At 28.3% G+C, this 14700-nt stretch overlaps 1 protein-coding gene across 2 annotated transcripts in view; it reads right to left on the bottom strand.

Moving 5' to 3' along the window:
• Positions 1–14700, bottom strand: part of LOC101236587 (leucine-rich repeat serine/threonine-protein kinase 1) — a 216950-nt gene that overhangs the window by 77741 nt on the left and 124509 nt on the right. For both annotated transcript variants that reach the window (XM_065792620.1, XM_065792621.1), the window contains 2 exons: positions 10842–10949; positions 4107–4465 (listed from right to left, as the gene is read on the bottom strand). In XM_065792620.1, coding sequence (XP_065648692.1) covers positions 4107–4465; positions 10842–10949 — 467 coding nt within the window. The remainder of the gene's footprint in view (positions 1–4106; positions 4466–10841; positions 10950–14700) is intronic.

The following is a 14700-nucleotide window of genomic DNA, read 5'->3' on the forward strand; positions in this document are numbered from 1 at the left end:
TTGAAGTAACTTTTCTTTTGTTGAGACTTATATCTTACAAAATTCACCAGACCTACTCACTCTTGAAGAGACTAATTTGAGTTCAGCTGTCTCAATTTGTGATCTAAGTGTTAACGATTATCTTTCATAAATTTGAATTAACATTTGCAAGAGTTCACTCATATGTCAGAAACTAGGTCAGACTATTCTTTTATGTGCTTTCACTTAGCACTACTTCACTCTATCGCCTTTCTCTTTGTTCTATATTGCTCTCCTTCATCTCAAGACTGCACTCTTTTTAATGCTATTTTTAATCAAATTGAGCAAGCCCTTTCTCTTTATCCTTTAGCCAATATCATCGTTGCTGAATTTAATGCTTATCGCACTGATTGGCTTGGCTCTAATATCAGTGACTCTGCAGGCGTTAAGGCCCACAACTTTTGCTTTTGTTTCTAACACAAATAATCAACTTTCCAATTCGCTTTCCAGACAATTCAAATCATTTATCTTCTCTACTCAACTTATGTCTTGTTTCTGATTTTAGTCAGTGCTCAGTTTCTCCACATTCACCCTTAGGTGCTTCTAATAACTCAAAGCCACAGTTTGAGCTCTCTAAAACTATTATCTCATTCTTTTTAATTATCAGAATCCCTCTATCATTGTATGCCTTACAACTACCTTAAAGCTGAGTGGGACTCTTTCTGTGATTTTCTTTGAGATGGCCCTTGGGTAAAAATCTATCATCTTCCTGCTGGAAAATGTGCCATTACTTTTGTATCTATCGCCAAAACAATTCTTTAGAAAACAGTCGTCTATTTACAACTGCTAGAAACCAATAAAAAAAGATTTTTTCTAATACCAAATCCCACTATTTTCAGGTCACAAAATCTTGTATTTTATCTCTAAAATTAGGCTCTAGAGACTTCTAGAGAATCTTAACAGCGTCTATATTTCTTCTATAAAAACTTCTATAAAAATGGAACTTATAAACTTTTAATTTTATTAAATTTTTATCTTAAATGCAATTTTTATATAAAAGATGTTTCTGAAAATTAGTCTCCTATATTAATATCTATATAATATTAATTCTATATAATATTATTATATAGGATTTATGGTATAAAAACCTTTTCTCATGTATTGAATTTTTTAAAGTTTATATTATTTAGTGTTACTTATTTGGTTTAACTATGTTAGATTGTTAAGAAAATGCATTTTTTGTTGTGCTAGTAAAAATAATTTTATTAAACTGTGCATCGTTTTTATGAAACAACGTAAATTTTGTATTTATTATAGTTATTTGCTTTCAGTGATGAAAAAGAATTTTGTTAATAATTAATTAACATGATATAAAAATCTCATCATAAAACCATATTTTTACTATTATTTTTATTTAAAATTATGATTTAAACTTTAATATTTCATTTTATAAATCATTAAGAAATGTTGTTTTTATCAAGCTAACATGGCTAAGGGTAAAAATATTTTAATTGAAATTCTAGAAAGGACCCTCTAAAGCCTCTAAATATTTAATAAAGCAATGTAAAATCAGAAGAAGATAAAGTATTTCAAAATCTGTTGTTTTGAAAATAATAACAATTTTTAAATTTTTTACAATGTCATTTCAATGCAATGACATCGCAAATGACGGAAGCGTTTATTTAAAAGGAAAAAAAGCGTTTATTGAAAAGAAAAAAAGAGAAAAGGAAAGGTGAAGGAAAATTTTTTGAAGAATAAAAAAGATTAGTTAAAAATTAAGTAAAATAAGAAAATTATTAAAAGGAATGAATGAATTATAAGATTGAAGATAAATAAAACACGATAATGAATAAAAGAATAAAAGAACAAACAGATTTAATAAAACAAAAACAAAACAAAGAAAATCAATGAAAAGCAAAGTATCAATTTACAAGAAAAAAGTTCGAAATAATAATAGAAAAAACTAATTAAAACGTAAAAATAACCAGTTTTTCTACACCTTTTTTTTCTGGCAAAAATAACAAAAGGTTAAACACGAGATTATTATTTTTTTATCTTATTTTATTTTGTAGAAGTTTTTATGTTTGCATATGGTTTTGTAGTTTTTGCTTTCATTTTGTAGTTTATGTGTTTGTCTTTTTGTTTGTGTAAAGTTTGTTATTATTTGTGTGTTTGTAGCTAATTATTTTAATTGTTGTTCTCTGTTTTTCTATTTTACCACATTTTCTACACCTTTTTTTCGCCAAAAATAACATAAGTTTTTGTGTTTCGCCTTTTCTTTTGTGTAAAGTTTGTTTTTGTTTGTGTTGTTTTGCTAATTATTTTCATTTTTGTTTGTTGCTGTTATTGAGTGTTTTCATATTATTTTGTCTTATTATTTATTATTTTTTGACTTATTTTTTTTAAATTAATTTAATTTACGCATGCTTTTATTTATTATTATTGCTTTTAATTTTTTATTTAGGTGTCACTCCAATGACTAGTTTTTAACTATAAGAGTGACACCTAACCTAATTTTGTTAAATTATATAAAACTTGTAATTTTTCAATTTTTGGTTGAATAAATAATAATAATAATAAATATTACCTAGATCAACAACGTTTTTTTAACTAGCCCTAGCCCTAAATACTTTTTATATTTTATTATAGAAAAGAATATAAAAAGAGTGATCGCAAATTAACTTTTTCCAAATTAACTTTTTCTTAATTGTAAAGTTTCATGTTTCTAGTTTCCACTCTTCAAAAAACGCACGTAAATTTTAAAACCAACTAATGAAAATTATAATAAAGTTAAAGTTGCCGCTAGTAAAAATGCTTTAAGTATAATTATAAACACTTTAGAAGTTGGTAGCATAATGAAGTTGGTGGGTTAGTGAACCCTTGATGTAGTTGATATTTAATGTACTTTATTTAACATATTTATATTTCAAAAAATTTTTTCATATAATATTAAGTGCTTGAATCCTGTATTTCAATTTTTTTTTTCCTGTGTTTGTATTTACCTAGCTAGGTAAATACAAATACATAATAAAGAATAATACAGCTGTTAATCTAGCTAGATTAACAGCTTTTTCATACCAGATTAAACATGTAAGTTAAGAGTGTCAGTGAAATTAGTTATATTTTATTTTTAAGATCAATAAAAAATAAGTTAACAGTTTATCAAGAAACAAAAGATTTAAAGACCAGAAATTTAACCGGAATTTTGCGATCACTTAATTTACCCCTTGTACATATATACCATATATACATATATACATAGACCTAAACGTATGTGTGCATAAAAACCAGGAAGTTGCTGGTGCTTCAGTAAATTCATAGACTATATATATATGTATATATATATAGTCTATGTATATAGTCTATGTATACATATATATATATATATATATATATATATATATATATATATATATATATATATATATATATATATATATATATATATATATATATATATATATATATATAAATATATATATATAAATATATATATAAACTAGAGTGCTCTACAAAACTATACTAATTAAGATTTTAACTTTTGAATATGTAAAATATTAAAGACATAAAGGAAATAATACAAAAACAACTACCACTTAATAGAATAATGAGAAAAAGATATAAATAATAAAAAATAAATAATAAAAAGATAAAAGCAAGTAAAAACTAGTAACTTGTAAAATAATAAACAATAACAAATAAAAACTTTGTCATCATGTAAAAGTTTTTGCATTGTCATTTTTTTGGTTATTATAAATAAACTTTTTTAAGTAATTATTAATTTGAAGATTCTGAAAATGCAAAACAATGAGGTGAATTTCACCCAACTAATTGCTATGATTATCCTTATCATCTACTTTAAAATTTAATGTTTCCAAAGTTATGATTAACTTTTACCAAACATTCTGATAAATCTCATTGGGGAGTTTTAAAAAATACCATATTATGCTAATCAAAGAAGATATCATGTTAATCTAGTAAAATGTTAGTTAAATATATATAAAAATATATTAAAATAATTTATTATAGTATTACAATTGTTAATTATTGATTGATTAAATATATTGTATTAATGTCTGAATAAATTTTTATTAACTTTAGGTGTGAAACATAAGTTAATATTGAATGCAAAAAGTTAATAAACATACCAAGTCAGGAAAAACCTTTCTTATGTCTACCGAATTTTCATGAAAAGGACAAGTCAAATCTTTTTTATTCTTTAAACAGTCTAAAGCATGTTCAAACTCAAACAATGACAAGCTAAAACTGTTTGATTGAGAATTATTTTCTTCTATTGCACTCTGAATACAAAGATTACAATAAGAAACTCTTTTAACACATTTAACACTAAATTTTGAAAACCAGTCAGATAGTAGTTTATCAATACAATCTACTGTGGTAACCAATACTCTGCAAGCTACAAGATGATTATCATGTGTAACGTTGGTAATTTTGATATTGCTGGTGTTGTCAATGATAGAATTACCTTGAGATCTAATCTGCGATTCTTAAAATTAAAAAAAAAAATTTGACTCATTATGACACCATGTTAAAACATAACTTAAAACTAATATTGAAGCCTTGACATAAACAAACTCGACCTAACACACTGCAAAAACTGAAGGCTAATTAAACTTAAGTTACTTATTTTATTTAAATTACTTATTATTATGTTTAATATATTTTTATATAAGGTAGAGTACAATGTTAGGGTCTCTTTTCTAATTCAAGTCACTAATAAAGACAAAATATGAAAGGAAAAACAAAAACTGTAAAAAAATTTTGTATTTCAAATTTCAAAGGAAGAATATTAATATAACAAATAATATCAGGAATTACACAGAAACCAAACAATCTAACTATATATTAACTATATATTAACTAGGTAAAAAGGTAGCAATCAAAATCATCAATAAACAATTCAATTCATCACACACACAAAGGTTTTATCTATATATCTTAATAAGGTAAATATTTACAAATCCAAATACATGAAGAGGCTCCAGAAGAAATAAAAAACATAATAAGAAAACTGCATAGTAAATTATAAAATTTAAAATTCAAAAGTATTATGATAGTTTAGAAATTTTACCTAGTTACTGCTACCCAGCTACTACTAAGAATGGTAATTAATGCATAATTCTTTAGGAAATATTAAAATATATTCTGCATCGTTTTTTTGTTATTTTAAATTTACACTTAGCTGCTATGAACTGAAATAGAGTTACACAAAATATCCTGCATGAAGGGCGAGTAGCACATTGAAACAAAAAAAGCAAAATATTGACAATTGGGCAAAAATATCAGTAGGAAAATCAAGTATGTCTTTTCAAGTTTTCTATTGAGGATATTTATATATAATAACTGGTTGTATCACTAATTTTTATTTTGTCAATTTGTAGAATGTCAAGTTTTTAATTTTTATTTTTTATTCTTTTTTTGTTAATTTCTTAGAATGTCAAGTTGTAATACTAATTTAGCATGTTGAATATGTATTTTTTTTAATACACTTATAAAGCACTTATAGAGTATGTACCTTTTTAAAAAATTTTGTAGAAAACTAACCTAATAAATCATATTTGGCTCCATTACTCAATGATGCTATGACTAAATCAATTACCCCATAACATGTAAGTGCTGTTGCATTACTGGTATCTTGAGTAAGCTTTTTGCTTGCTTACCTGTTGGATTTATCAAATTTAACAGTTCAGCAGTATCAATCAGTAGTTGAAACTGTTTTTCCACAACTGAGTGGATTTCTCTATATAACTTACTTCTAAACTAAATGCCAGCAACAGGTGTTTTGATGTAAACAAAAATCCAAAAAAAAAATTTTTTATTAAATAAAGAAGAATTTTTAGATGCTATATTTTCAATTTCTGGGTGTGTTCTGATGGCAGCTGTTGTTTCTATGCAAAAAAAAAAACAAAAAAAAACACAAACAAAACTTTACAGACTCTCTATTGATTTTGGAAAAAATGATTTAGCTGTAAGTTTAGAAAGTTTAAATAGGCAACTAAGTATTTAAAAAAATTTCTTTTTAATGGATCTAAATTCATAAAGATACTATTTATAAAATTTAGATCCTCCATTGAGCAAATTGAGGTCAATCAAGTTGAAGCAGGTTTTTTTAACCTGTGGTTCACAGATCCATGAGAAGTCCACGAGCCATGCAATCTGGATGTCCATGTAGCAGGCATGAATTTAGAAAAAATTTAGTAAAATTTTGATTTTTTGATACTGATATTTTTTGTATCAAAAAAATTCTAATTGAGAAAGTTAGAACTTTATGGAATATGGCAACATCAGAAAGTAGTTATTAACTGTAAAGGCTTAAACTTGAGAGAAAATAATAATGTTTTCAAACATATATAATAGAAACGTATGTGTCAAAATAAAAAAGTTTGATTGTCTTATTTTAACCAATTAATTATTTTAAAACGAAGGTCACGTCTAAACTGGATGCTCAAGTATAAGGAAAATTTATTTTCGAGTTGTTTCTTTAGCAGGTGGTCAATACATAATTTAGTAAGTTTAAGTTGTTTGTTTTAAGTTTTTTGTTTTAGCAGTAAATTTAATATTAAAATTTTTAACATTTTAATATTAACATTTTAATATTATTATTTAGTTTTAATATTAGTATTATTAAATAATAAGATTCGGACATAATCAATAATATAATTTGTTTAAATGACGGTTTTAATAAATTAGTGTTTTAAATGTTTTATTTACTTTAAACTTTTTGTGTTTACAGTAAGTATGAATTAAGGTTATGAAATATTTTCTGGCTTAACTTATCAGTTAAGCCAGATACCAAATGCATCAAGTATTTCATTGCAGTTTTTAATGAATGGCAAAGTGTGCAGAAGAAGGGAAAGAAATGCCACAAGAAAAAACGAACCCAGTTTTTGAAATCAATAAATCAACTCTATGACATATAAGCTGCTGACACATATTACATATTACGTGTATCTTGACTCGCAATCTGGAAAGAGAACTGAGAGTTTTTACTGAACCAACAGAAGTATCCACAGGTAACTTCATTATTACCTGTGGATACTTCTGTTCTATTTGCATTATTTCAACCATATTGCTGTACTGTGTTTACTTGAGATAATTGTTTTTAATTTACATTATTGTATTGTTTACCTCCAATTAGGTTGTTCAATGATTAATTGCAATGCAACTCATGCGCAGCAAGAAAAGAACAAGTTGGATCGCAATGAACACCTTGAAAACAGAGTCAATGCTCACAGCACAGCTAAAATAAGAAAAACAGCTCTAAGAGATCAAGAAATAGAAGAAATCATCGAGAAAAGTGTGGATGAATCAAGCAGCTCAAAAGTTGAAGTTTTCACTCCCTTCTAGAGAAAACGGAAAACCAGATTGTCAACAGCTGCTATTTAAATCAATCCTACAACATTAACAAAATCATTCACTGATGTCTCTGACTGATGAGGCCTCAGCGTAAGAGATCAAATGGCTGTTAAAGCAAAAGTCATCTAAGTTTGCGGTGGTTCATTACATCATTTTCCAATCTTGCAATCATCAGTTCACCATAACCATAGGGTAGATTGAGAAAAAGATGCCCAAATAAAGAAAAAATTTCAGGAGAAGCACCCTTTTTGTTTATCCGGTCACTAGGATTCAAAACTTGTTTCATCACTTACTGGTAAATGGATGATTAATTTATACTTGCTTACTGTTTTAAGTGTTTGAAAATGCAAATATTGAAAAATACTAAAATATTTAAAAACAAACATTTTTTGTATATAGGAAAGAAAGAGGAGCATGTTGCTATTCTGGCTAGTGGTTGGAATGGGTCATCAAACAATGCAAATGTAAAAGTTCTAGAAATCCCTGTAATTATCAACTCTACTGGTCATGCCTAGAAAGATGCCTTCATTAAGTGTTTTTCTTCCTGGAAACTGTTAGATAATTTGATTGCCCAAGTTTTCAACACCACTTCTAGTAACACTGGATGGAAAGCTGGATGTGCAGCACTAGTTGAGAAAGAAGTAGGTTATGCACTGTTATGGACAGCTTGTTGCCACCATGTTTACAAACTGCATATTTCTCATGTCTGGGATGCAGTAAATGAAATTCATAACAGACCAATCGAGCCAATTTTGAAAATGCTTCATAACATTTGGGATTCTATTTCTCATGAACCTACAGATATAACAAAATTTAAGTGGCCGGAAGAGAACCATCCTATTCATTGCCAGGTAACACTCGTTCTGAACTGGGCTAGTAGGTGCCTCAGAAACATAGGATCCGTGGTTCAAACCCCACCTCTGGGCAAGTTTTGCAACATTGGTTAGGAAGGAGGCATGAACTTCCAATCAAATGCTCATCCACGGTGCTCTGTAATAAGACCGTAAGGACTTATTACAGTACAGTAAACACCTAAATAAATAAATAAAGACCGTATGCACCTAAATAAATAATTAAAAATAAAAAATATCTTTCCAAGGGCCGATTATCAAGAACTGATTGAACTGAGAGTTCATTATCTTGGAGGTGACTTGCCAAAAGGTAAGATGTTTAACTTTAAAAAACCAGGTGCGCATCATCATGCAAGATTTATGCTCAATGAGCTGTACATCTTGAAACTTGTCATGTTGGATCAACAGATTGCATTGCTCGACCTGGATCAACATCAGAAAATGAAAATAAAGGCTAATTTTATTGCTCTGTTTCACGCAAAGACTTTTTACAAAGTTGCATCTTATTGCACCAAAAGTTAATCGTCAGTACATCGCTGAAATGCAGTGGTACCGTGATACAGACACAATTGCTTCTGATGCAGCCATTCAGTCTTGCAACAGTAACCTTTAGTATCTAACTGAAGAGTTAGTTATCTTTGCAATGTTTGATGAGGACAATCTGCTATGACATTGAAGTTGTACGACACCCAAAGAAGTGAATAAATGAAAGCTGGAAAACTGTCTTTCACGAAAGTTGATGGCAACAACATTCCTTCTTTTTTCTCTTTAATTGGTCCACGTTCATGGCTACTATTTAACTTAATCAAGATAACTGCAAATCATGTAGATTTGATAAAGATGAAAGATTACAACTAAGTGAAAAATACTGTCTGTCAAGTTGTAAATGACTGTGCCAAGAGAGGTGTAAAACTTATATAAGGCTGAAAATAAAGTCAAAGACCCCGCCCAGCTTCAACTACTACTTCAAATAGTGGAGGACCATTGCAAATGAGCTTCTCTTCAAGGACGAAAAGAAAATTTAATGAATATTTGAGTATTTTTTTAAAATAGTGCTAATTGTATCATGCTTACATTAACAGAAGTTAAAATGCTTAAAACCAATTGACTAATTAAATCGGGGCGACCCTTAAATTATTATTTTTTAAGTTGAATATTTTATAAAATATAAATGAGATAGTATATGATACTGTGTGAAAAGTTGAAATCTTTTAGGAATATATTTGATAACATTTTAAGTAAAAATGCTCAAAAAAACCGGTAAAAAAGGATTTTTCAACTTTTTCTGAGTGGGAAGACACTTAAATTTTTATAATTTTTAAAAATATTTAGTAAATATTATTTTTTTTAATAGTCTTAATTTCAATTTAAAAGTTGGTGTGGTAATTCAAAAATTTTGCAGGAATGGGACACCCCATTCCTGCAAAAGGTTCGGCCTCCTAATTTTTAAAAATTGAAAACTGGGTTATGCAATGACATTTGATTAAAAATGTGCTTTTCAAAATAAATGTATAGTTGCAGTTTTTTTGACATGCATTTCTAGTTGTTAACAGGTATAGTTTCCTTGAAATTAGTTGACTCCATCAAATTATAAAAACTTTGTCAGTTTCTTTTTAGATTGGCATACTAAATGACAATAAAAAAAAATTATACACATATGGTTATACTAATACAACTTTTCTTATTTTCTTAAATTATAATCTTAATGAAATAACAAAACTTTTAAATGATAATCAATCTGCAAACAATTGCAAAACCTAAGTAAGGCAAAAAGTCCTTGATTAAGACGAACTGGCTAAATAAATAGCATAAGTGTTTGTAAAGAAGATTGTTTAGTAGTATGTTTTTTATATTTAATAAACATGCATTGCCAGGTATATTTGATAAGCATGCATTGCAAGGTGACAAACATTACACAAATAATTTTTTATTTCAAACTATAAACTTATATTCTTTGATAAGTATGTTATATGCATTATATAATGCCTTTATGTGTCTTGATATTTTATAAATATTTATATTATACTATTTCTATGTTTTAAAAGAGGTCTTTCTTGACAACATGTAGAGCAAGATTTCTAGACATGTAGAGCAAGAACAAGACATGTAGAGCAAGAACAAAAGCAAGATTGCCAGCCAAGTAGTGCTATTTAGTGGTGTTAATGTTAATATTTATATTTTATTTATTTGTCTAAATATTAGCAGACATCAGCACTAAGTGGTTTTAATGTCTGTTAATATTCAATGTCATTTAATGTTTACTTACACATACTTTATACTAAGTGTTATTTTTGTTTGTTATTGCTGTGTTGTTTTGAGTTGATTGGATTGGCACCAAGTGGTAAGCTTTGCTAACCTATTGGTTTATATTGCTAAAAAAGATTATTAAATAATTTTAGTACCGAAACTTTCTGGCATTAATTATTCAAGTCAAGATTTTTATCATTCATTTATCAATAGAGTCATTCATTTTAAGTCAAGATTTTTTTATTCATTCATCAATAGAGTCATTCAGTTTATTCAACTTTTCTTAGTAGAATATATACAACTATCAAGCAATAAATATTGTTTATTCTATCTTAGTAGGCTTCAAGTAAACAAGAATACAATTTAACAATGTGCAATAAAAAATCAAATCGAAATAAAAGAAATCACCATAGTTTTCAATTGTCATGTAAACAAAAGGAACTGTTATTTCAACAACTGTTTTTTTGTTCACAAAACTTGATTCAGAACTTGAAACAATTTTTGATATTAAGGAAGCTAAAAAAAAAGGAAATTGACATAAACACAAATTAATTATAAAATAATTACAAAATAAAAATAAAATAAAAATTAATAATATCAATATCATTAACCTTTGTTTTTTGCGCTAATCATAAAAACAAACTTTGCATAAATTTTCTTTAATTTAGTTCAAAAACACTTTCAGAAATTGCATAAATTTAAAAAAACTTCAACAAAACAACTTAAAAGTAAAAATATTATCACTGCCTTATTTATTTTATTATAGATAAAAAAAATTTTATCTATAATAAAATAAATAAAGTACAAAATCTTACGTTTTTCAAATATTCAGCCGTCGGAATTAGGGTTAACATTCAGCAATGCCAACCCTAAAAAATTGTTGACCTTGTTTCTATGATTTATGGTAAGAGCTTTGTATCAAATTTTTCCTATTTCTAAGGGCTGAATATTTAAAGCTAAACATTATTTTGGTCTCTGGTTTCAATAGCTGTTTAACAAGAATTAGTAAATAATTAGAAAATTATGCGAATTCCAAAGAACTGATGTTTGAGGAAAAGAACTAGAGGAATAAGAGTTTTTGGAGCACTTAGGAACAATTACAGAAAAAGGATGAGATTTAAATGAATGACGAGTAACACGAGAATGAATTTTAGTAGATGGCACAGGACACGCTAGTTCTTTAGACCAGTGCCCATTACAGTATTTGTAGAAAAGAGAAAGAGAAGCAACATTACGATGATATGATAATGGTTGGAGGTTGGCTGCAAGAGCAGGTCCAACTATGTTAACAATGCATTTTCCACCTTGTCTAAAAGAGAGAGGGCATCATTAGAAGATCCGCCTCACATATGGCAACAGTATTCCATACAAGGCCAGATTTGAGATTTATAAAGATAGAGAATAGAATCCAAAGTAAAAAAGTGTTAAGCTCAATAAAGAGATGCAACCTTAGCAGATGCTAATTTTGCAACAGATTTGATATATGGTTTCCAAGAAAGACGGGAAGAGATAATCCTAGAAGATGAAGGGTAAATGACTTAGCAAGTACATTACCGTTCAAAAATATATGAAGATCTAAATTATTGCGATAATGATTGGCTGAAAAAAATTGAGTTTATCTGAATAAAAGTTCATCAGCCGCTGTGAGCCCCATGCTGTAGCAGAAGTGAGAACCTTTTTGAGCTCAAATACCCCCTCCAAGCAATCAGAGAGTGTTGGCTTCTTATCACGACAAGAATAAATGGCAGTATCATCAGCGTACAATGCCACCTTATATGTGAGAATATCTGGAAGATCATTAATGTAAATTAAAAAGAGTATAAGGCTAAGGATTGAACCTTGAGGAACCCCTGAAGTTACAGAATAAGAAGAAAAGTGCTGTCCATCGAGTACAACGTTTATACTACAATTGGAAAGGAAGTATTTAATAATATTAAAGATGTTACCAGATACACTCTAAGAAGAAAGCTTATGAAGAAGACTAGCATGCCAAACTTTATCAAAAGCTTAAGAAATTTTAAGAGCAATGACTTTCACCTCTCCACCTTTATCTAATGCACAATAAAATCTATCGGTTATCACTGTTAGCAAATCAGCTCTAGAAAGAGAAGATCAAAATCCATATTGATGATCAGAAAGTAAGCTATGAGAATCAAAATGAGAGATTAAGTGTTTGTTAATTAAAGATCCAAAAACCTTGCTTATGATAGGAAGAAGACTAATGGGACAGTAGTTAGATGAGTCAGATCGCTCTCCAGAATTTTTGAAGATAAGGATAACATAAAGGAATTAAGAAGGATAAGATAAAGGAATTTTTTATTCCTTTATCTTATCCTATATAGAAATTTGCTATTGTTTCGTAGTGGAAGCTAATAAAGTTCCACCACTTATTTGGAACACATCATGCCGTTGTAGTTCTGAGGGAAGAGAAGAGATATTTTACATAAGTGCTAGAGAGTGCAAGGTAAATTACTATATTCGGACAGGTGTCCAGTATTGAGAAGTGAATTTCAGAGGGAAATATGATTCAGTGTCCAGTTCTGTGTACAGTAAGTGTACTTTAAGTGTTCTGTACGTTGTTTTGATTATTGTGTTTTGACATTTCTGGGGTGATTATTTAGTTGACGTTTACCGGAAAATAAATGCGTTACAATTAATAGTTAACTGTTATAGTGGAAATATTCATTTTTTATGGAGATTCTAAGTTATGTTTACTGTATATTTTAGTTTATAGTTTATAGTTGATATCGTTTAAACCTTTGTTTAATCCTAGTTTAAGTTTTATAAATAATATACATTTATTTATTTATAATTAATTCCGCTTTAGTGGAAATATTCGTTTCTCCTTATTTTAATTTATAATTAATGCAGGTTTAGTGGGAATGTTCGTGTATTTTAGTTTATAATTAATACCGGTTTAGTGGAAGTATTAGTTTTCCTTAATTTTTAATTTATGTTGTTCCGCTATAGGTTTTTCCGTTATAGAATTTTCCGTTATAGAATTTTCCGTTATAGTTGAAAGATTTGTTTTCAAAATTTTTAGTTAATAGTTAATACCATTTTAGTGGAGAGAATCGTTTTACCCAATATTTTATAATTAAAACAGCCAATATTTTATAATTCAAGCTGCTTTAGTGGGAATTTTTGTTTTATACCCCGTGTTAGTTTTCTTATGTATACTGTTTCCATGATTTAGTCTACTCACTAGTTTTGTGCATAACTTAATTTAATTCCTATCCCTGTCTTTGTGCTAACACCGCAGTAGTCGACTCCGCCATACTAATGATATGATTTAGGGAGCCGCGAGGGCCAAAGCCCAACCTTAGACTGATTTGAAGAGAACACGTAAGGGAGGATGTTACAACTCATTAAATGCAATATTGTGGTGTAGCACATGATATATTTATGTGTTAAAATTTAGTGTACAATATGCTTATAGTTATATGTGCGTGTGTTTCTATTTTTCTTTATTGTTCTTTGTGATAGTATTGTGTGTTTTGTAGTTCTCTTGTTTTATCATTCGGACCGTGCCCTTCAGTTATGGTTACTTTAAGAGCTTGCTGGGGGTAGTTGTGTTGGTATCGCGACTAGATGATGGTTGTAGTGGACGTTTCTTTGTGTTTATGTGTGTGTTTTTTGGCGATGAGTTGGTCGGCTAGTGATTTCTTGTTAGACAGTACTTTCAGTAGTGTGGGGTGTAATATTTTACTTAGTTGGGGGTCGTTTTTTATTATGTTCCAGTGTTTTGTAATCATACGTGACAGTTCCCTTCCTATTTTGTCGTTGGGGAGTATGATGGGGATTTGGTAATCAGTGGCGGTCGGGGTGAGTTCATCGTGGTTATTCTTGTTATGTGTGTTAAGTCATTTTGGTTGTGTTATTAATTCTGTCTGAGTTCTAAGTAGTGCTTTCGATATGTAATGGTTAATGAATTGTAGGGGGTATCCTTTGGTAGTGAGTGTGATGGCTAAGTTCTGTAGTTCCTTGTTCCTTATTCTCTTTTTTAGATTATACTTTAAGCCGTTTTAATGGAAATATTTGTTTTCCTCGATTTTTAATTTCTAGTTAGTGTTGTTTTAGTAGAAGTAATCGTATTTCCAATTTTTAGTTTATAATTATAACCGTTTTAGTTGAAACATTCGTTTTTTTAATTTTTAGTATATAATTATTACCGTTTTGGTGGAAATATTTGTTTTTCACTTTTTAGTTTATAATTATATTTAAATTATTTTTAGTTTATAATAGTTTGTAATTATTCTCATTTTTA

The sequence above is a fragment of the Hydra vulgaris genome, chromosome 03 (genome assembly GCF_038396675.1).
Source record: "Hydra vulgaris chromosome 03, alternate assembly HydraT2T_AEP".
Taxonomy (NCBI): Eukaryota; Metazoa; Cnidaria; class Hydrozoa; order Anthoathecata; family Hydridae; genus Hydra; species Hydra vulgaris.